The 24060-nt window shown below is 42.8% G+C and overlaps 1 protein-coding gene across 5 annotated transcripts in view; it reads left to right on the top strand.

Annotated features, from left to right (window-relative positions):
* Positions 1 to 956: 956 nt before the first annotated feature.
* The window catches only part of MFAP3L (microfibril associated protein 3 like), a 36427-nt gene continuing 13323 nt past the window's right edge, over positions 957 to 24060 (top strand). The window contains exons 1-2 of one of the 5 annotated variants that reach the window (XM_040965999.1): positions 957 to 1168; positions 21703 to 21740. In XM_040965999.1, coding sequence (XP_040821933.1) covers positions 1122 to 1168; positions 21703 to 21740 — 85 coding nt within the window. In that variant the 5' untranslated portion in view covers positions 957 to 1121. Of the gene's footprint in view, positions 1169 to 16534; positions 16608 to 17982; positions 18067 to 21702; positions 22134 to 24060 lie in introns of those variants that run through there. The other 4 variants (XM_040965996.1, XM_040965998.1, XM_040966000.1 and 1 more) reach the window with 4 other exon arrangements.

Below are 24060 nucleotides of genomic sequence, written 5' to 3'. Positions count from 1 at the left end.
TGGGCAGGGTAGAACGCACTACCTGAGGAGGAAGGAGGCGGTGCACTGCTACGAAAGACTCTTCTCTTCTGGACCTTGACTCTTGACCCGGGGTGGCTCCTACAAGACCAGGTCGGCTGCCAGGAGCCACCGGGAACCTTAGTTCTCACTGTCCACCTTTCCGGGTTTTCTCAGCAACCCGTGCTCCAGAGGGGCGGAACCGGAGTGAAGGCAGGGGCGTGGCCAGAAGGGCGTAGCCAGAAGGGGGCGGAGCCTGGTCCCGGTTCCAGAAAACCTGGTCGCGCACAAGCCTGAAGAAAAGTCGCGCTTACACAGCAGGCTGGGAGCGGGCAGCTAACTTCTACCGGCGTTTAAAAACATAAGGAAGCAAACAAAGCAAACCAACCCGGGGGATACTGGGATGATTACCTTTTCTTATTAAAACACTTCTTGTGGAAATCACGAGTTAAAAAGTCTAGAATTTTTTTTTTAAACGGTGGCCCGACGCCTCAGAAGCGGCCGCGGCCTTCTGGCGGCCTCCCGGCTCGCCCCGGGGCCTGGGCAGCCCGCCCCGGGCGAAGGGATGGCTCGGGGCCGGGCCGCGTGGCTCCAGCTCCCGTCCCGGGCTGGAGCCTGAGGAAGGCTCTTCCTCCACCGTGGGCGACGCCACGCCGCGCGACGCTCCGCCAAGTGGAGCTGGGAGTCCCGGACGCGCCGGCCCTCCACAATTACCGGCCGCGTGACGCAAACCCCTCGGCGTCCGAAACTAGGGCCCGGTCACCGGTGCCCTGCCCTCGGCCGAGCTGCCGTGGCGGACCCCGAGGCCGCGGCCCCGACGGAAGGGCCCGCCCCGAGAGAAGGACCCGCCGCTCCCACTCGGCGCCTGCGCCCCGCCCCCGCCCGCGGTCGTCGCGAAAACCCGGCGGCGACGCCCGCTCGGCTCTGCGGCCCGGCGGCCGCACTGGGCATGCTCGGCGCCGGCCGGCTCGGTCTCCCGGAGGTGGGAAGCTCCGCACTCCCCGCTGCCCGCCGTGCAGCCCGCATCGCCGCGTGGCGCCGGCGGAGGCGGCTCGCCCGCGGCAGGCGCTGTCAGGCAGCGGGCGCTGCAGAACGGGGGTGCGGCGGCAGCTCTCCGGCTGGCCATGGCGAGGGGTGCACGGCGACCCCCTGAGTGGCGCAGAGGTGTCAGGTCAGCAGCGGGTGTCCGGCGAACCGGGAGCTGCGGGGGTCCGGGTGGGAGGGAGCTGATACAGGCTAGGCGGCCGAGTATTCGGGGTGGCCGCCGAACTTTGGGGCGCTTGGGTTGGCCGAGACGGTGGTGAAAGCTGCGTGCGGGGAGGCAGCTGCAGCACCCTACTCCGGAGGGTCGCGGGATGCCTTAGATCCATCCCTTCGGGACCGAGGCTGGCGAGCTGGGGTCAGCCGCGTGCCAGGCTCGTGCTTTCACCTTCCGAGCCTCCCCCTCTCTCCCTTCTCCTAGCGGGGGGTGGGGGAGAAGAGCACCAGGCAGGGGCGGCGGGGGTGGCGGGGGTTCCTTCATCTGGCCCTGTATCACGCAGAGCACCGTGCCTCAGTTTACCCTGCACAAAGCAGGTGGGTTTGCTGGTTGAGGCCTCTAAGGTCGTGAGTGCAGGTTCCCCAAGAGGAACCAGGAGGGCACCTCGTCCTCCTGCTGCGGGAGTGAGGGGAGCTGTGAGTGCCTTAAGGCGGCAGCTCTTGGAGTTTGTCGCATTTGACACCACATCAAGTTGAAAGCGAACTGCTGCTTGGGAGTGGGGAAAATGCAGCAACGGGCTTTTAAAAAAATAATAATTCCAGAACTGATTTACTTTCAGCCCAACATTTAACCCCATTCACTTCCTCCAAAAAAAAGCAAACACAAAAATGAGTTGAGCTTGCTGGTTGAAAGATGTAGAAACACAAAACAAAGAATATTTGCAGGTCCTCTGTGTACTCACAATGTCGAAAATAATCGGTTACTGTAGAATTGTTACTGTCTTCACTTGTTAGCAAAGAAGTCTGGTTACTGTAGCAGCCTATTTTGCCTTATCTTGCCTTTTTTTTTTTTAAGTCTTGGAAATCTACCATTGCAGAAGCTGCAGTGTTTTTTGAGGTTTTCTCACTTTTGTTTCTAAGTGAAACACATTTTTTTTCAGTTGCTACTATACTAAAACATAGTAGAAATTCAGTATGAAATCCAAGATAGGAAAAGATGTCTTTTCAGACAATGCAGTTCTAGTAACATCTTCCTTATACAGGGAAAAAAAAAAGCGCGTTGTGTGTCCCACTGCAGTTTTTGCTGCTTTGTCCTCAAACCATCAGGATCTAAGACAGCTTTCCAGATGAGCTGGGTCTAGTAGGGGTGTGGTGGACAGTCCTAGTTCTTGTAAGGACTGATTCTGCCTCTTACTACAGCTGCATTCTCAAGCCTGCTTCCACAAGTATTAATGGCTTCAGTTATTCTATTTGTTAAGCTTGTTATAAAACTTGTTATAAGCTTGTTATGAAATGCCTGCTTGCATTTCTAATAAACCTCAATAGACTTCAGAAGGACATTGACTTTTCATTGGCTTGTGAATAGCCTTTAAGGTAGGAGCTTGTTTATAAGCCTGAGATGGCTCCAGTTCTAATTCCCGGTATTCTGGTACAGTGCTTGTACAGAACTGAAATTTCGTATCAGGAAAGCCTGGAGCTGTCTAAACAGTAATGGTAACAACATGATTACCGTTGGTGTAAGACCTTCAGTTCTCATTTCAGCGAAATCATATTCATTATTTCTAAATTTTATTTCTGTTTATATTTAGAAGCTTACAACACCCAGTTACTGAATTGATTTCATTTTTAGTAGATGTGTAACTGATAGGATGTAGTGTGATAGGTTGATACATATATACAAAGTTTAACAATCACATCATATCATTCCCATTGTGCTTCCCTTTTCTTTAAAAAAAAATGCTTCAAAGTAAAAATCTACCATGGAGTTCTGCATGCATAGTTTTTCATAATAGGATTTTCCATGAGCTTTTTTAAAGACACATGGATTTCAGAATTTGTTGCACCGAAGTAACTCTTGATTCCATTTTCCTTAGAATTTTTGATATACCCTCCAATGCAGGTCTCATTCTCAGATTCCAATTCAAGAAGCCAGAGAATCTCCCTCTTAGCCTTGGGTTTTTCCAGACAGAAGAAGCAACTAGGCCTGCTTTTGCCCTGGGTGAATGTGAATGAGAGGTTTAATAAGATCAACAGTCCCTCTTCCTAGTGTAAAAGTCTTAAGTCTCAGTGAAATTTGCCCAGTGGCTTATTTACACACTTCAAAATCTCCACATTCTTCAAACCTAAAACTAACACAGGAATAAGGCCAAAGTGGGAGTCTATTGCTGTTAATAAAGGAAAAGTAACAGTAGAATTTGTATCCAACTTATACAGCAGGTGATAATTTCTTCTCTATCATATTTGGCTATTGGGTTCTTGCTGCTAGGCATATGATTTTTAGATGTGTTCCCATATTTTTGGGTACCTATTTGATGCAATGTTGTCACATTAACCATTTATGACAAACTATTGCCTAAAAAGTAGATTTTCCCCCATTTCTATGTAGTATTATATAATATTAATACTCATTCAACTTGTTTGTCTTATAATTTAAATACTTGAGGCTATTTAAATTTGACTCCATCCAGATTCTTATTCTATTTCTAAAGTGAGAACTTCTGGATACTGAAATGCCAAATAAATATTCTAGCCAAGTTGTGTTTAGTCACCAACATAGCTCAAGCCAATTTCTTAGACAAGTGGAATGTTTTTGCTTTTGTGTTTTGGAATATCACTTCTAACCCATCCTCTTACCCAGTATTGGAATGTCATCGACTTTTTTTTAGCCAGGCCCAGGACGACACTTAAAATTTGGATAGTATTTTGTAATTCTATGGCCAGTTACATTGGCTTTAAGATGTCAGTGTTTTAAGTACTGTGCCTTCTCGGAGTGATCATAAGATTGAAGGGTTTGGTTAATTTGGCTTACACATTATCCTCCAAACAGAACTCCTTTAAATTTATTGGTCTTGACTTTGCCTCTACCTGAGGCCTTTACTCATTAAAATATCACGTTAATTTTTCCTTCCCACAAACTTTTATAGTTAGCCCTTGAGGCTGCAGAAATGAATAAGACATGATGACTCACAGTTTAATTGGAGAGATATGCTTAAGGACATAAATTGCAGGATAAGTGTTCAGGGAAAGGAGTGCGCATGGAACTGGGGAGACAGAGAGGGGTGAGTCCCTTGGGCTGGAGGCAGGGAGGGTGCCAATGAGGTGGTGACATTTCCATGGGAGCTAAAGTAGTGCCTTAGGAATTGTTAGGAATCTTACAGGCAGTGAAGTAGACACTTCAAGGAGAAGGGGCACCATAGGATAATTGAGTTGCAGCTTTTGAGATGGAGATGCTAGTCTAGATGATCTAGATGGCCCTCTGTCAACACAAAGGGGAAGAAGTCAGAGGAATGCCACCTGAGAACGATTCCACTTGGCTTTCAAGATGCAAGGGTACCTTGAAACAAGGAGTGCAGGCAGTCTCTGAAAGCAGACCAACACAAGGAAGTGGATTCTGCCCCAGAGTTTTCAGAAGAGATGCAATCCTACCAACTTTTTTGATCTTGGCCCATTAAGATCCAAGTTGAACTTGCAAGCTAATTCATTTGTGTTGTTTTAACCCACTATGTTGGTAATAATATGTTCTGAGGACCATGGAAAGGTAACATAGCCATATACAAAGAAAGGACTGATAAGATAAAATAGTGAGAAGGGACAGGAGGAGAATACCAAGTGGTCCTTTAATGTGATAAGCAAGTGCTGTGCAAGAAAGTTTGGATTTTATCCCAGTAGAGATAAGCAATGAGAACTCAGCTATGGATTTTTAAATAGCAACATAAAATGAGCAACCTGTTGGCAGTGGAGAGCTAGACCCCCAATTTCACAGGGCAGTGTAATGAAGGAAGTCTAATCATAGATGGCCAGTGGCCAAAGGGATCTATAATGAGTGTTATAAGTAAATCTATGAATTGATCCAAAATGACTTTGTGTGTATGTGTGAAGTTAATACTTTATACAGAGTTTTATTCACAATTCTTAATAAAAGAAGGGTCTAGGAAGTGAATCAGAAGAGGGCAAGTCACATTGCAATTCCTTTGCTGCTTCTCCTTGTACTGTTAACAGTAGTCTACTGTTCTGCATTCTAAAAACCATGTGCATGTGAGCAGGGAACTGTGAAAGCTCAAGTTTAACAAAATTAGCTTGAGAATGACCAGATTTCACATGGGTTAACTCTGACCAGTCAGTAAAAGCGGCTTGCATTGCCTGGCGCTTGTACTGGCTCAGCTGGAAAACTGCCACAATCAATTAGCAGTGTTTGCCATGGGCTCCATATTTAACAGGGGATGGGTGACAGGTCTGAGGCTTGATGACCTAACTTCTCTGTTCAAATATAAGTAACACAGTCATTCTTTCCAGACATTCAGTCAGTCTCTTTTATGTACAAAGCCTTAATATTTTCCCTGTAAAAATTTATGGTCTGGTAGAGGTGGCTTTTCTGAGTGTCTGGAAAGCCTAAACTGAAGAAATCTTCCACCTTGCTGTTGGAAAATAACTGTTTCAAAACTGAACCACAAGTAAGGAAAAACTGGTAAGAGAACACCACATTTTCAGACAATGTGGTAAAATAACCCTGGGCTAGCAATATCTGGTAGTAGAAACAACAGCAGTAGGAATTGATTAAAATTTATCTTTATAAAAACGAAGCTGCAGTTTCTGTTGTGCAGCTTCCATATGCATACTTTTGTGAAGCTTTTTTTTTTATCTAAACATCACTATATAATGATGCAGTAACTCTTCTTCTCCATTAGCAGCTCAGTATAAACACTCGCTTTCTTGGATGTTCTTTGCCTGCACCCTTAGCTAGTCCCATAATAAATTTTTCTTTTTCTTTTTTTCATTTTTTAATTGCTATTTCTCTGAGGATTTCTCCTCCACAATCATTGAGCCATAACCTTGGACTTCTACCTGTGGCCTGCTATGTTCCTTTCTGAGTGATTTATTTTTCCTCATGACTGCATCAGCAACCCACATAAGAGTGTCTCCACATCTTTATTTCAGTTTAGTCTCTCACATTCATATTCAATCCATTTGTTAAGTCATTAATTCATGCAATAAATATTGACAACCTGATATCTTTTCATCCCAGAGACAGATATACAAAAAGAGTGAAATACAAAGCTGTAGCTGAAGGTTATTGAGAAAGGGAGCCTGGGACTACCTTGGGGAGTCCTGGAAAGCTTTGTCAGCTGTACAAGGTAAGAAAGGAAGCCTGGCTAGAAACACAGGGGTGTGATGGGGGAACTACTAGTTCAGGAAAGGGTCTGTAATGACATGGGAGTGATGGCAGGTGGGGAAAGGGGGCTGCTCCAGAGACATTGAAGAGTTAGATGGGAATCAGGTGTGAAGGATCCTGCATGTCCTTCTGAGAACTTGAATTTTACACTATTAACAAATGAAAACGTGGACTGTTTCAAAGCAACTCTCTTTTAGAGTCGGCTGACTTTTACAATCACATGGCATGTGATTTGGATTCAGGCCAGAGTAGGTCAGGACCTCAAGGAAGGAGTCTAGTTCAGCAGTGCCAATGAGAGATGATAAGCATTTAAACCAGGGAAAACCCAAGGGATGTGGTAGCTGGATATTTAGGACTGAGAATCACTGGGTCTCTGTGATTGATTTGTATGTCTGGGCAGAGGAAGAAAGAAGACATTTTAAACAGCTCCCATGTAATGAATGGGGGTATCGGTGCTGGGTGCTGCAAAGGCAGAAGGCACACCTGTCTTGAGGGTGGAGGGCGGAGAGCAGCTGTGAGGGCTCAGCTACTAGGGCGGGGCTTGAATCACGCCTGCCACAGAGCTTCATGAAAAAGATCTCACGCTGGAGAAGGAGCAGCAAAACTGCTATGCCAGGGAAAGTTGGACCCATCTCATCATAAGGTACAGCCATTTTAAGAGCGGTATCACAGAAAGAAATAATTTCCTGAGGATTCCTGGCTCCTGGACAGAGCTCTGAGGGTTTGCTGAGGAGACTGAAAGAACATTAGTTGGGGGTGGGATTGCCCAGTTCTTAATTGGGGTGGCAGTTCATTCAGAGCTGCACTGAACCTAACTGTAATTAGAATGAGAAGCTTGCTGAACAGATACTTAAATATAATCCCTAACTTTCCTTCCAGTGAAGATTTGAGTTTGCTGGTGGTACAAGGAAGAACTTAAGGGAAGGGTTTGTTTTTTATTCAGGAAATTAAAAAGTCTGAGCAAAGGGGTCCACAAGTACCCACTGACAGGGTCAACCCATTTCAGCCAGAGCTGACAGGCACGGGCAGTGGTGGGGCAGGGGAGGGCGTCAGGGAAGAGGGCTAGTTCATGCGTTCATGTCATTCCCTTTGGCTCATTACAGCTGTCACTTGATGAGCTAGGAGGTATATACCCAAGGTCTGTACCTTTCTGTGCCCTGTTAATATTAGTGCAGGCTCCATATTGGCAGCAGTAGGACCCGTTGCAAGGAGACCAGCCACCTCTTCCCCCTCACCTCCACCAAAGAAAGCTGTTAGAACAACTGCATGGAAACAAAGGTGCAAAGCCCAATCTCCTAGGTCTCTAGTGGGGGAAGGTATTTGAAGACTGCATTAATATTTGACTTCAGACTTTCCCCAGGGCTCCTTTATAGGTCTTGCCATGCTGGGATGGCTTCAACTTCTAGTAACCCTTGAGCTTTCTTGTTTCTCGCCTTCTGTAATCTTACATTGTCAGCATCTACTTCTCTACTAGAAGGGGACAAAGGCTGCATTGCCCAGTTACTGGCCAGGCCTGGCTGCGGCTGTGCGTACTCACTGCCTGCCTGGCTGCTGCACGGCAGTCCCAAGTTGGAAGGAAGTTGAGTTTTTGTGTGTTTTCCTCCCATGGTAGAACTTGGACATCACTAGATGACTTGGTCTGTGAGTCTAGCTCTTAGATTTCTGGAAGATGCCCATTTTTCTCTATTTCCAAACACTTTCAGGGCACTTAAAATTCATTTCCAGGAAACAGTGGAGTGTCACCAGTTATTGGTCTTGTTTAACCTTGCTTCCTAATTCCTCTGTACCCAGGACCTTGGAGGACTTTGATTTCCTCCTTCTGCTCCTCACCCTGGTTGCCTCCCTCTCCCTGGCTATGTTAGCTGCTAAAGGAGAGGGTCATCTCTTCCAAAGTTCTCATTAGCATTTCCCCCTTTTAGTAAATCAGCATTTCTGGAAGATGGCCCTAAGCCCCCAGAGTTCTAGAGATAGGCATGGACAGCAGTTGCTCTGTAAGAAAGGGCCTTGAGAAAAGATTCCACACTATGTCTTTTTCTTGGCATGCCAGGTTTATTTCTACCCCTACTACGGGATTAAACTAAGTGTTGAGAACTATCCAGTCCCTCTTAGTCAGCTTTCAGATATTGGCCAACCCCAGGGGGCGGGCAATCTCCACTCTTCCAGCTTGCTCTTAACTCTTTTTGTATTTAGTTGGCAACAAGACTCCCAAGTACCACATATCTTAAGTGTTTTTTAATCCCTACAGCAATTGGTATTTAGCTGCTAATAGCAGTCTCATAAACACTTTGAGGTCTGTGTAACTGATATGACTGGCTGCTGATTGTTTTTATCACTTAGATAAAGCTAGCTGACCAGCTGAGAGATGATTGAGAACACAAGCCAAGTGTGCTCAGCCTACCAGGGACTTTGCCCATCAAAAGAAGAGAAAAGCAAAGTTATTCCCTTAAAATTGTGTGTGGAAACAATCGAATGCCAATTTTCTACTTGGTTCTGTTTACAGTCATTTGCCATATTGTCATATCATTATGGTATCAACTTTTCAAGTGGCACATGACTTGGGGATGTCTCTGAAAAATGAGCTAGAAAATTATTCAGATCCAAACAAACCCTTTTATTGTTTTCATACACAGAACTTTAATTTTCTGCACATGCATGACAGGTTGGACATCAGCCCAGGCTGTGTATTCACTCGTTGGTCACGGGGGAAGGGCACAAGAGTACTGGACTGAGTCAGAAGAGGTAGGCTCTGTGAGTGGTCTCTGCTTTCTGCTGGGGACTTGGCCCCTGATTCTCATACTGTCATGGGAGCAGAAAAGTGCAGCTCTGCCCTCACTTAGAAAGTTGGCGAGGTTTTTTTTTTATTTTGCTTTTTGTTTTTGTTTTCTGGTGGGGGAAGAGGAGGAGAGTAATATCTATAGGGGTGTGTTACAATGAGTACTAGGCAAATGTAAGGGAAGCTATTGTGCTCTTAAGAATTAAATCAAGGAGTTTGAATTGCAGGATCGCCTCTTGTTTTTTACTGAGAGTCAGTTGTTAGTGAAAGAGACTATAAAACCACTTCACATGTGGGACTCAGAGGAATGTTCATTATGCAATTGGGCTTTGTGAGCCTAGGCTGTAAAGGAGGAAAAGCTATTTAACTGCTCCCTCAGTGACAAAGCACATTTTTGCAGATAAAATGTTATTCTGATAAAGGAAGAAGGCCCAGGTGATTCCCACTGTGTGTCACGAATCCCAGTTGTCTTTCTCAACAAGACATAGGAAGGAGGGGTAGTTCCACATTAATTGCTTTTCAACAATAAGGACAAATATTCCAGACATGGGAAGTAGCCTCCCACCCCAATAAACTCACCCTTCTGCAGCCTCCACCTCCTCTGCCATGTGACTGGGGCCTCTGTGCCCTGGGTCCTTTTTGGAGCCTCTGGTTTCACTGGGAAGAAAGGATGTATCTCTGAATACAATTTTGAGATGCCTAGTCTATATCTTAAAGCTAGGTTATTTTGGTAATAAAAAATACACATATTTACCTAAAATGTCTAAGAAATATATAGAACTTGTACAAAATGCAGGGTAAACAGATGACCACTAACTTGGTACTAGATAGAATATAAAGGGCATAAAACTAGAATAAATTCAGCAGATACTCAGATGCTTGCTGTAAAAGAGGCAGGTTTCTAGACCCTGGGGACACAGTACTAAATGCCATCAGTGATACAAGCCCAGCCCTCCAGAGGTCACATTTTAATAGGAGCAGAAACAGCATATAAATATATAGAAGAGGGAGTCTTTGAAAATCTCATAAATTTTTGTTACAAAAAAATTATGTATGAATTTTTTTTGCAACAAAATAAACTGACCTTTTAATTCAATTTTTCCCAGAACATTTTGAAGTATCCTTGCAAGCTGCAGCAGATGCCATAAAGACAAAGACAGAGTAAAGAGATAGAATGATGAGAAAGACAACTATTTTTGTGTATGTGACCAGGAACGTCCTGCTGGCAAGGTGGCACTGAACACAGGCCTCCTGGGCAGATAGGAAGTGTTGGAGTAATTCTCTCAGACATCCGGAACTCGTTCCAGAGGCAATAGTAAGTGTAAGGGCTCTGGTGTGCCTGGCACATTCCAGGATTAGCAGAGCCCAGTGGGGCTGGCAGCTGGTGGGGAGTGTGCCAGGGATAGAGAAATTGAAAATGCTAACTTTGCATCAGCCAGGAACCAATTCTCAGGCCCCAGGAAAGCCTTCTCTAGCACCTACCCTGAAAGGGACATGGCTGGAAAACGTACACTGCAGTAATTTTAGTGTTTTCTTTTTTAGAATTTTTATTTGAAAAAAAAAAACTTTATTTGAAAAGAAACAAAGAGGTCGCATCCATTGTCTCATTCCCCAGTTGCTTGCAAAGGCCAGGACAATATACATTGCAGTACTTTATGAGTATTAATGTTTTCTTATTTAAAATTTATATTTGTTCAAAAGAAAGTGAGAGATCCCATCTTCTGCTTCACTCCTCAAGTGCCTGCAACAGAAAGGGCTGGACCAGGACAAGACCAAAAACCAGGAGCTGAACCCAGGTCTTCTACATGGGTGGCAAGGACTCAACTATTGGAGCCACCACCTGCTACCCCCCAGGTTGTACCTATGCAGGAAGATAGAATTACAAGCAGAGCTTAGACTTGAACCCTGATACTCCATTGTGGAAGGCTGGTGTCTCAGGTAGCATGTTAACCTCTAGACCAAGTGCCTACCACTTTTTTTTCACTATTTGAGGATTTCATATGCAGAGCCTGATGTGTTTACTGATCATTTAAAAACTAATAAAAGTAATGAACTCTTGAGGCCAAGTACACACAACAAATAATTTAAACACAAATCATATTGGGGGCAGGGGAGTAGAATTTTGTTAATGGTGAAAATCTCATCCACACATATCAAGAACATACACGGGACCTATTTGTGGTAGAATGAAGCTCAAAAGCCTGATAGCAAATTAATTGGACTAAAATTAAAAAATTGAATCTTCCTACAGATGCATTCCAAATGAATCATGAGAATGTTTTGAAAGTACAATATTTTTAAGGAAGGGAGAGGTGGATTGGGAGAAAAATATCCTAATGGTAGAAACAGGACAAGAAGGACAGGTGCTTCTGGATCAACTATAGGACAAGTATAGAATACAGTAAGACTGGTGTCCATGTTGACACCACATGGCCACCCTTAAATCTGCATCACAGTCTGTCTGGGGGAACTGTCCTGGCAGCATTAAGGCAGCCTCTACCACAGTGCATCTGTCCCATTTATATTCAGTTCCTCAATTTGAGTTATTCCCTGGATCATCAGATACATGAGGAAATGTCTCTCTGATCGACTACCGATTTGCATTACTCGCACCCCATACTATTCTGTTATACTCATTTAGCATGAGCATTTGCAACAGACAAACCCATGCTGAAATACCCACTAGCTCTTATTAAAAAATACACCTGTGATTAGAATGGCCCTCAATGCTTGTCTTAATTGCTGAAACTTAAAAAGAAAAACTGCCTTATAGAATGAAGAGATTATAGCAAAATCCCAGGCTCCATCTGGACATGGACAGTCATGGGCATTTTACTCTGGGTCTAAGCCTCTACGTTAATTTATGACCCTGGGCAATCACTTACCTCCTCTGAGCTTCCCTTTCTCATTTTGAACAAAGGAAAAACCTTTATGCAGATACCTAATATTCCCTATGTCTAATGTTCTACTGTGAGCAAATATGTATGATAGACCTATTTTTATTTTGCTATGTTACATCTGTAGGTAAAGAAACTTTAATAGATTTTTTTCTTCCTGCTTTTATAAAGATTTGTTTTTTCTTTTCTCTCTAAAAAACTGCAGTAGTGAATCTCATGAGGACATCCCTTTTGATGATAAAGTTTAATTCTTGTGTCTAGTAGGATATCGGGATCTCACCTGCATGTTAAAATCATATTTTTAGTGACGTAATTTAAACATTCCATTTCTGAACAACATATAGTGTGTAATTTTGAAACTGAAAAAAATAAGTATGATGAAGATCCAAGAATAGTTTTTTACTCCTGTGTACTATAAAAATAACGTCACATGCTGCTACATAGCTCTCAATTTGTGACAGTGTATACCTTTGAATGTCATCCCTGATGCTTGTCATTGTAGCACCTTCTATCAGCCAGGTGTTCAGAGAGACAGTGAAGCAAGGGAGAGAAGTGAAGGACTCGGGCAGGAGCTATCATGGGTTCTGAAAGGTTAGCCTGGCAGGCCTTCATCCAAATGCTGCGGCCATGAGGAATGCTGCCCAAGAGATTGTTAGTTAAAATTCTTAATTCACATACATTCCTCTGATGGTGCTAGACACCAATTTTTGGCAAATGAGAAACTCCCTCCCTAAGAGGAGTTGCTTTAATTGTAGGCATTGCTACTTGGAAGGTATCTGGTGTTGCTTTAACTTGCTGCAAAGTAGTCATTATATTCTGAATGTTCTGATTCCTTTACCTCTTTGAATCTTCCTTGCTGCCTATAGTTCAGGTCTGTTTGCTCTTTCCTTTGTGGATGCTGAAGTAATCTCCAGGCTACCTCTTCAGCAGCCATACTAAAGTCAGGGCTACTATGGGTGGCATTGCGGTGTACAGGTTAAGCAAGTACCTTAATGCTGGCATCCCTATCAGCACCAGTTCAAATCCCAGCTGCTCCACTACCCATCCAGCTCACTGCTAATGTGACTAGGAAAACAGCAGCAGATGTTTTAAGTGCTTGGGCTCCTGCATCCTTGTGGATGACTTGGAAGAAACACTGGACTCCTGGCTTTCGCCTAGCCTAGCCCTGGCTATTACAGACATTTGGGAAATGAATTTTAGCAGATGCAAATATTATCCCTCTTTCTGTAACTCTGCCTTTCAAATAAATAAATTTATAAAAATAGAAATTATAATAAAAATGTCTTTTTAAAAAAAAGGTTGAGGCCATCTTCCATCTTTTTTCTTTAAAAATATAATTTATTAGAAAGGCACAATTGGGGTGCAGTCTAATATTCTGCCTGTAGCTCCAGCATCCCATATGGGTGCCGGTCCTAGCCCACTTCTAGATGAGACTAGAATCAGTGGGCTGCTCTACTTCTCATCCAGCTCCCTGCTTCTTAGAAAAGCAGCAGAGGATGGCTCAAGTCCTTGGGCCCCTGCACCCATGTAGGAAAGTCAAAAGCCGAGTGGCTGAGCTCTGGCCATTGGAGCCAATTGGGGAGTGAACCAGTAAATGGAATATATCTTTCTCCCTTCCTCCCTCCCTCCCTCTCTCCCTCTCTCTCCACTCCCTCCTTTCTTTCCTCCCATTCTCCCCATGAATCTGCCTTTCAAATAAAAGATAAATAAATCTTTGAAAAACAAAACCAACAACAGTAGAAAAAAAATCAGAGTTTCAGAGAGGGGGTGGAGGAAAAAAAATCTTCCATCTACTAGTTCACTCCCCAAATGGCCCATAATAGCTGGGACTGCACCAGGCTGAAGGCATGAGCCTGAAACTCCATCTGGGTCTCTCACATAGGTGGTAGAAGCACAAGCACTTAGTTCATCTTATACCACTTCTTCAGACTCATTAACAGAAAAATAGATTAGGAACAGAGCAGCTGGGACTTGAACTGGCAATCTCCTTGGATGCTGGTGTCTGTGTCATGGGAAGTGGCTTAACCCGCTGTACCATGATGCCAGCCCCAAGGCCATTTTGCTAACACAGAACCAGCCACATCCCTTCCCTTTTGCAGGCCTTGTATCTGTGTGCCAATTCTTGTCATTGCATATTTTTCCTATTCTTATGTGGACCAGCCTAATTCCTACCACCTAACAATTGCTTAGGAAAATTACTTTTTTTTTTAAAGATTTATTCATTTTTATTACAAAGTCAGATATACAGAGAGGAAGAGAGACAGAGAGGAAGATCTTCCGTCCGATGATTCACTCCCAAGTGAGCCGCAACGGCTGGTGCTGTGCTGATCCAAAGCCGGGAATCAGGAACCTCTTCTAGGTCTCCCACACGGATGCAGGGTCCCATAGCCTTGGGCCGTCCTCAACTGCTTTCCCAGGCCACAAGCAGGGAGCTGGGTGGGAAGCGGGGCTGCCGGGATTAGAACCAGCACCCATATGGGATCCTGGCATGTTCAAGGCGAGGACTTTAACCACTACACTATTGCGCCGGGCCTTGTTCTGTAAATTTTAATCAATTCTAATACATGGGAAAGGAAGTTACAAAATGTGTCCATTAATCTTTAAATGAAATAGTGATGACTTTTAAGTAGATGGTGTGGTAAAATCCCCTCTGTAACTGTACAAATTACTCATCATAATGGGTGGCAAAATGTCAGCACTAATGCTGCCAAGAGAAAACAATAATGTGTCTTCATCCAGTTCAAAACACCCTTGAACAAGAGGTCCTTTTCCTTCCAGTTCCATCAATGAAAAGGCAGTAGTCTTGTTGATAGGTGGAGAAACAAGAAATAAGACTCAACAAAGATTTATTAAACAGTTTTAGATAGAATGCAATTGTTGGAAAGGAGGGACAAGGTCAAAGAAGAAACATTTAATGTTTGTAAAATATTCTCTTTGTGCTATTTGTAGAAGGTAAAGTAGCCTGTGAAAGTGTTCCTAAAGGCTGTGCACAAACACATGAAGCTAAACAATTAGTCCATTGTAGGCTTTGTGTTGAAGCCTAGTCTTGAGATCTGTGGTTTTTGAAGGACTACATTTTAAGCTGCTGGATTATAGTACTAATGGCCTACTCTTTAGTGACTAAAATGTCTTTTATGATGTTAGAGTGTTATTAACTAAATATTTTGTGATGCTGTCTAGAAGATTCAGGACTAACATGCTGAGAAAGGGAATATTCTATATTCCCAAGATTCAGGAGTCAAGTGATGTCCTGTGTTCTCCAGTTTACACATTATAAATTACTTTTAAACAATTTTCAGCAAATTCCACGAGAGTGACATCATATGGCATGTATATAAGCATTATTCTGGGTGCCCAGGATTAAGGAAAGCCTATAGAACTATATGTGAGGATTTCTAACATCCATGAACACTCCTGATAATTGGAAAAACAAAAAGTACAGGATCAAATGTCAGGGTGACAAGTTTGGAATAAACTACAAGTAACAGGAGAAGCTTGGAAGATCTACAACCTTTGAGAGTTGGGATTCATAGCAAGGGGAAGGTAGAAGCAGGGATGGATACTGGGTGGGCATGCAACAAACACTGTTTTTCTGTGTCACCTAAGCTGTCTAGTGCCTCTCCCATCTACCAACCCCACAGCACATGAAAATCATATTGAAACTGTACCTCTTTCCTCAGCCATACTGTGAATGGACATGACCTATATTTTTGTTTGGTTGATTGACTACTTAGATTGGTTTTTATCTAAGAGACAAACGCAGAAACAGTTGGACACAGATCTTATTCCCTAATTCACCCTCAAGTGCCCACAAGACCAGGGCTGAGTCAGTCTAATGTGTGTAACAGGGAACTCAATCCAGTTCTCCTACATGGGTAGCAGAAACCCAAACACTTGAGTCATTACCTGCTGCCTTCCAGGGTAGAAATTAGGAGGAAGCTGGAAAAGTAGTATAGCTAACCCTGGTACTGCAGTATGAAAGATGAATATCCCAAGCCATGTCTTCACTGCTCAGCCAAGCACCCATCCCTGGCCTGTGATTTGTGGAGTTTGGGAGAATTCCCCATTTTCTGAATCCCTGGAAGTGTGCCAAGACATAATAAATACTTTTTAAAAATGTGAGTGGAGGGCCTGGCACAATGGTGAACCCTCCACCTCCAGGTGCTGGGATCCCATATGGGCACTAGATAGTGTCCTTGCTACTCCACCTCCTTTCCAGATCCCTGTTTGTGGCCTGGGAAAGCAGCAGAGGATGATCCACGGCCTTGGGACCCTGCACCCATGTGGAAGACCCAGAGAAGTTTCCTGGCTCCTGGCTTTGGATCGGCTCAGCTCCAACAGTTGTGGTCATATAAGGAGTGAATTAGCAGATGGAGTTCTGTCTGTCTCTCCTCTCTATAAATCTGCCTTTCCCACAAAAGTAAAGTAATCTTTAAAAATCTAAGTGAAAAGAACCTGATACGAGACACAGGGAATTCACATTAAAACTATTAATTCAGTAGTATTCACAAACTTAATGCTATTTTCAGAAATTTTCAGTTTCAGAGTAAAACCACTCTGATATCAATCAAAGGTAAGTTATATATCACATTTTCTGCATGTTAATAGCTTTTCAGACTGGAAAAAGGTGGAAATAAACATGGAGAAGAGGAAGAAACCAGTTTACTAACTTTTTTGCATTTGAACAAAAATTACTACCTCTGTGTCTGCTCAAGTCTCTAAAAGAGCAAGATGCAGTTTTAGAGTAGTTGCTATGTTTCTGGCCTAAAGTACCTGCTGATGTTATTAAAATATAGCATCTCCCCTTCTCTTTGTTCTTGCTAGCACAATGTTTTTAACAGTAGAAACCAATGCAACTGGCCTCTGGAACTGGAAACAGCTCTGGAGTTATGCATTTGAAAATTCAGTTTGATCTTCCATTTGTCACATTCTTTCTAATTGTGGTGGTGGGGATTTCTCACATGTTTATTAGAACCTGTCTTCTTAGTCAAAGCTCTGGTTCTCCCACAGGCTATCTAGCTAGGCATCTGCTCCAACTGAGGCATCAGAGAGTCCAAGAGCCCATAGTCGCTCTGTATAGTGCATGCGTAGACAGGTGATTCATGCCTTCTTAGGCTGTAGTCCCTGCAGAAGACCCTGTGCTGAAGGTAATTTGTAATGATGGGAGTGCCACGACACTCAGTAACATATTAAACAAAACCACTTTACTTAAACATTTATTTATTTGAAAGACAGAGTTGCAGAGAGAAAGCTTTTATTTTCTGGTTTACTTGCCAAACTGCCACAATAGCCAGGGGTGAGCCAGACTGAAGCCAGGAGGCCAAGAGCCAGAAACTCTAACTGGATCTCTCACATGGATAGCAAGGGGCCCCAGCACTTGGGCTATCATTAATACCTGCCTTCCAAGGAGCATTAGCAGACAGTTGGACCAGATGGTGCTTATATTAGATGGTGGCATCTCAAGCAGCTTAAGCCACTGTGCCATGATGCTGGCCCCCGAAGTGTGTCTTTTAAAAGGCATAATTTGAAATATACTAAAGAAGCCCAATTTTAAAAAAGGAGATTTTATCCATTATGCTAATAATTCTTGCTCCCAAGAAGTAAGCCAAGTATTGGATAAGTGCTTGGTATATATGCGGTAGTAAGTCCTTATACTTAGACTGTAGTCAAATATACAGCCAAATTAAAGGGCTTGAAACTGGAACCCTTGTCTAATATTCAAGCCCATACTCTTAACTTCTTTTGTTTGTCTCAGTGTAAGGACTTTGCAACCAAGCTGACACAAGGAAGCCACAAGTGTATCAAAATAAAGACAGACAGTTGCAAAGTCAAAGGAGAGTATTTATCATTCCAGTACAGGCTGTGCTGCTCCCTTAGCCACATGGCTTTGGGTGGTGGAGGAGTATGCTGGCCCTGCTGGGGCTGGAAGGCCCTCCAGCTCAGAGATACATGCAGAAATCTACAGCACTAAGGAAGCTTTACTTTCCTACTGGAGCTTTCTCCTGCCTGAGGAACTAACTAATCACAAGCAGGTACCTCTTCAGTTTTATCGTGTACAGAATTAGAATAGTAATTTCTGCTTTTGGAGAGATTCTTCAGTCAATAGACAGATTAACTGAGCATTTAACACATCAGGGACAACTTCAGATACTACATATAAAAATAAATGCTGTAAATAGAATGGTCAGTGTGGTATTGGTATAAAGAGAGACATAGAGATCAGTGAAACAGAGTAACAGTTTAGACATAGATCTACATATGTATGATTGTTTTTAAGGTGGTGGCAAGATAATCTGTTGGAGAAAATGTAGATTTTGTATAAGAATGCTAAAACCACTGGACTTCAGATGGAAAGGAGGGGGAATGGACCTTCATTCTTTTTGAGGCATACCCTGTAATAGTTGAATGGATCTGTGTGAAAGCTGAAACAGAGAAGGGGCAGAAAAAACTCTTAATAGTGATAAAGAGCTTCTATCTTGTTCATTGTGGTAGTTCTACAGGTATATAGATTTGTTCAAATTCACTAACATATATACCTGCAACAGGTACATTTTATTGTATGTTAATTATACCACAGTGAAGTCTGGTTTTTTGTTTTTAAAAAGATTATTTCTATTTGAAAGTCATATTTACAAAGAAAGAAGCAAAGATTGAGAACTTCCATTCACTGGTTCATTCCCCAAATGGCCACACCATCCTGAGCTGGTTGATCTGATGCTGGGGAGCCAGTAGTTTCCCATGTGGATGCAAGGGCCCAAGCACTTGGGCTATTCTCTCCTGCTTTCCCAAGCTATTAGCAGGGAGCTGGGTAGGAAGTGCAGCAGCCAGGATTTGAATTGGCACCCATATGGGGTGCTGGAGTTCAGGTGGAAGATTAGCTTCTTATGCCATGGTTCCAATAAAGTTACTTTATTAAAAGAAATCACATAATTTATCACTCCCTTGCTTTAAAATGTCAAATGAACATTAGAATAAGATTACACATTCCTTACTCCAACCTGTAAGCCATAGGTACTCTGCACTTACCTATGTCTGACCCATCTTGTCACTTTTCTGTCCTTGTTTTCTTATCTACTCTTATATAATACGTAGTTTAAAGCCACTTTTCACTAAACTCCTTCCTGAATATCTAATTCAACAATGGACACATTATGGTGTGGTTTTTCTCTTTTTTTAAAATATAGTTTTAAAGATGTGTTTATTTAGAAAAATATTTAATTTATTTATTTGAAAGAGTTAGCAGAGAGGGAGGGACAGAGAAAGATCTTCCATCTGCTGGTCGTTTTCCAAGTGGCCACAATGGCCAGGGCCAAGTCAGGCCAAAACCAGGAACCAGCAACACAATCCAGGTCTCCTACAGGGGTGGCAGAGGCCTATGCACGCGGGCCACCCTCTTCTGCTTTTCCCAAGTCATTAGCAGGAAACTGGATATGTAGAGGAAGAGCCTGGGCTTGGACCCATACAGGATGCTGACATCACAGGCAGGGACTCTGCCTGTCACACAATTTAGAACTCTATGGGGTATTTTGTCAAAGCATGCATCATCAACTGAAATTCTTGTTTACACATGTGCTTATTTATTGTGTGCTCCTTCCATTGAGAGTATGAATTCTATATAAAATGAAAGATAGAACAGTAGAAAGAACTCAGGTCTTGTCTTACATAGAAGAATTTCCACACAGACAAGGGAGTGAATGAAGCAAAATTTAGTTGTCAGAAACCTGTATCTGAAGCAGTCAGCAGGGGGGCTCCAAGAGAGGAAAACTTGAAAAACTGGTTGTAGGTTTTGAAACACAGTTAGGGGAACAGTCAATCAGAAGATGGAGGGGAAAAAAAAACCTTAAAGGACAAGAATTGTAATCCTGTCTAACCTGCTGTTGGAAAAACAAGGCATCAGATGGTGGGATAGGTAACTTCTGTCTGTCCTTACAATAAAACTAGAATGTTAAAAAGGTGTCTTGCTAAAGGTAGCTTCTGGAGAGAAACATGCATCTTAACCACTCATAAAGGGACTCCCCCCACCTTTTCTTCACAACAGGGACCTGGCCTAACTGCCTGTTGGTTCATCTGCTTCCTCACAATGGCAATAAAGACCAGAACCCTAGAAAGAGCTGTGGATAAGAAGGACCAATGATGACTCTCTAGAGATTAACTAACTTTTAAGGAATAGGAAGCAGAAGAGAAGTCACTGGAGAATAATGAAAGCAATTAGGAACCAAAAGGGAAGCTGTGAAGAATTTTAAGAAAAAATAAATTATAGGGATATAAGAGAAAGGACGAAAAAATAGGCAACAACCGTGGTAGTTTGAAGAATTGAGCAAAAGATGCAAGGTGCTGTCCCCAAGGTAGGAAGATGGGTAGAGGGAATTCATGCTGACAAGTCTTAGGAGAACACTACCTTTCTTATGTTTTGTCTTTAAGAAGTTAGGAATACCATTGGGCCAAGCTGGTTATCCTGAAAATAGGAGATGTCTATGAAGCTTTGATAAGACAGTCTGACAGTCTGCCAGTTGTCACCGATGGCCTGGCAAGGACTAGAGATCATTCCTTTATTTTTGGATTGAACTGCACCATTGTAATTTCTTCAATAGCGCTCCAGCCTCCTGGGTTCTTCAGTAGTGCTCCAGCCTCCTGGGTGTAGGGCCCAGAATGACAAAGGATTAACCAGCTCAAGTTTGTATACTGACAGAGTGATTGTGGCATAAAGACAAGTGATGAGGATATTGGGATTTGAAGTCAATATGCCTTGGTCTGGACTGACAGAAATGAGGTATATAGGTCATGGGTGGGGAAAATACAAACTGAAAATAAAGAAGAGCTGAAAATCTCAGTGAGGGGAGTAAGTTCTGGAAGAATGGTTAGTAATATTTAAAAGATCGGTTATTTAGAACTGCACAATTGCTTGGAACTTTAACATTTAGAACTTAGAGAAGTAAAAGGCCATGGTTGTAGCCAAGGATTAGTGCGTAAAATGGAGCATAGAAGAATAGGTGAAGGTTAGATCTTTGAACATAGAAGTAACAGTTACACGTAATGTCACCCCATATGCACCAATTATTTTCCTCCAGCCTTCTGGAGACAGGGATTTAACTGAGAATCAGTAGATGCTAGTAACAGAGTGGAGTCCACCAAGACAGGTGGAGCTCAAGGAGCACATGCCCTGTGCTATGGGGAAGTGGATGTCCCAGAAGCCTTAGTGGGAGTTATGTGAATGCCAGGATAATTCTGATGAATGTTTCCAAACACTGGCAGAGTCAAGACCATCCACACCGAAGTAGAGTAGAGACCATCTTTACTGGAATAGAAGAGGTTAAGAACATGTCAGGTGAACAATCAGGTCATTCCCAGTGAAAACAGGTAATGGGGCGGAAAGAGTACTTGCAATGCTAAAGGGAAGAGGCCTGAATTGATTTTATTAACCCAGTGGAGGAATGTGATATAAATGTAGCATAAGAAATGTATTTGTTACCTCTAAAAGCACTATGTTTTTAAAGCAAGAATAGTAAAATGACATTTGTGTAATGACTTCTGTGTAAAACATAATTTAACCTTTGAAACATCTTCTGAAAGTGTTACGTTTTAAAATAATTTATATTTCATCTAGATTGCTAAAATTGCATAATATGAATGTTAATATTTACATATGTGTGGCTTTTCTTTCTTAACAGATTCTTAATCAAGTACCAGCTCTGTGGATCCAGGACAGGTGTGTCCCATGGCCTGCTGTGAACAGTGTGTTATCTGGTAGAAGATTCCATTGGCAAACCATCTCTCTGTTGCCTTACAGAGCAAGCCAAGAAGATGGGTCAATTGAAGAGCCATCTGACTGTGTGCTTTCTACCTTCTGTGCCCTTTTTAATCCTAGTATCCACTCTAGCCACTGCTAAGAGTGTGACAAATAGCACTTTAAATGGCACTGACATGGTCTTAGGTTCTGTGCCCGTAATCATGGCCAGAACTGACCATATCATAGTCAAGGAAGGAAACAGTGCCTTGATTAACTGTAGTGTTTATGGCATCCCTGACCCGCAATTCAAGTGGTATAATTCCATGGGCAAGCTGCTGAAAGAAGATGATGATGAGAAGGAGAGAGGAGGAGGTATGCCTTAAAGTCAAATGTTATAACACAGAAACATGAGATCCAGAGCCAAAACCTGCCATGTTAGTTGTTCTTAGGCAAGTCTTTGTTTTCCCGAAGCAGAAGAGAGTATAACCATCAAGGCTCAACATACTAATTAATTTTTTTTCACTCACTGAATTGGAAGGTAAAGAGCAAACACTGAAGTCTCATAAAAGCCTCTTGAAAAGTTACAGTATAATACAGTGAGAACAGACATATGGGTGAAATGATTTTCCTTAAGTATATATTTCATTCACAATAGAGTTTTGTTTTCTTTCATGGAGATGGCTCATATAAACAATATAGCAATTGTTTGTCATGAAATGTCAGTTAAATTCATTGACTGTAGATTAGAAGACCAACTTGTTAAAAAGAAATCTCTCCCCAAGTTCTGAAGCCCTGGCTGGGAGCCTTCTGTGCTCTGGGAGTCCTGGCTGTGGTCTGTACACCGAGGCCAAGAGAGAGCACAGATACAATAATCAGGAATGATGCAGGCAGTAGGAGCACACTTGGTTTTTAATGAATGAGTTTCTGACCGAGCAACGTGAATCATCTACCTAAATCACTACATTTACTTCAGGGAGCAATTCCAGACAGAGTTGTTTTAGATGTGAAAAGTAATTGTCCAAATACACAAGCCCAATGTGATTGACCTGAAGGAGTTAATCTACTTTCTCAGCATGTACATAGTGATGAAGTAAAGGGCTGGCTGTTGGGGAGTAAAGAAACCATTGCTCTGCTTGCTAGTCTCATTCATGTTGCCTTCCCCATTCTCTAACCCTTTACCCAATGAACAATCCCCAGAAGACTTTCTGCTCCAGGAAAGCCTACATTTTTAATCTCTTTCATTTCATCTTAATTGCTTTGAAAAAAAATAGGGCCTAATGCCTTCTATCGCCTCTGAAGGTGAGTGGATTTTTATTGCAGTTAACATCCTTATACTTCATCCTGTTCCTAATGGTTAGGCTGCTAGAAGTCCAACTTACTTTGAAAGTGGCATTTCTCTGTAGTACTATCACTTATGTTGCTTTTGGTCAGCCATTCAAGGTTGTACAGCAGAATAAAGTTGCTTCCTGTAAGTCAAAATATTATCCATTATCAGTTACCTGTATGTTTAACTTGGGAGGGTAGGTATGCTTTCCTACCAAGTAAAGTTGTAAAACCACAAAAATTTTAAAATAGAAGGCACCATAGAAGCATTATAGCCCAAATCCCTTTTTACTGTTTCTGCTGTTACTAAGTGGCTGGCTGTAACTAGAACCTTCACACTGAGTGCAGAAAGATGATAGATCACCATCCCCTAGTTCATGGTGAGTTTCTAATCCCACATCCCCTTTTTCCACAACTTCAAGTCAAAAAGAAATGATGTCACACTTGGGAGCAGTAGCCATGGTAACATAAACACAGTCAGGTCCCAGTACATTATTATTTCTGCAGTGCTGGACCACTACTAGGGTGTCAGGGTGACTGAACTGAGGAGAATGAGGGTATTAGACATGAATCTACCTTCATGAGGATCCTGGATATTAAAGAGTTGGGGGCAGGACACACAGCTGTTGAGTACCACTGAGGAAGAAAACTGTTTCTGCAGCATAGTGCTGAGGTCTGACTTTCAGTCACAGTATTTTGAACATTGTTCCAAACTGGTGCCTTACTGCTTCAGAGATACAAGGGATATCTTCATTGGAAAGGCCCTGGTAACTCATGACTCAATCTTGATGAGTGCACTGTGTACTCTGCCTTCTATTTGTCTACTGACTGCTGAGGGGGTTGAGTGAGATGGGAGTCAGCATTTGGATCGGTTTTGTTTGGGTGTTTAGTTGGTCCACAGCAGTAGCCTGCCAGTAAACCCCTACTGAATGGGAGCCAGTTGAAGGCTTTTGGCACAAAATTCATCAGAATGCAG

This window comes from Ochotona curzoniae, unplaced genomic scaffold (assembly GCF_017591425.1).
Source record: "Ochotona curzoniae isolate NIBS_2020 unplaced genomic scaffold, NIBS_Ocur_1.0 scaffold_4505, whole genome shotgun sequence".
Classification (NCBI taxonomy): domain Eukaryota; kingdom Metazoa; phylum Chordata; class Mammalia; order Lagomorpha; family Ochotonidae; genus Ochotona; species Ochotona curzoniae.
The sequence above is the reverse complement of the archived record's forward strand: the minus strand, read 5'-3'. Positions and strand labels throughout refer to the sequence as shown.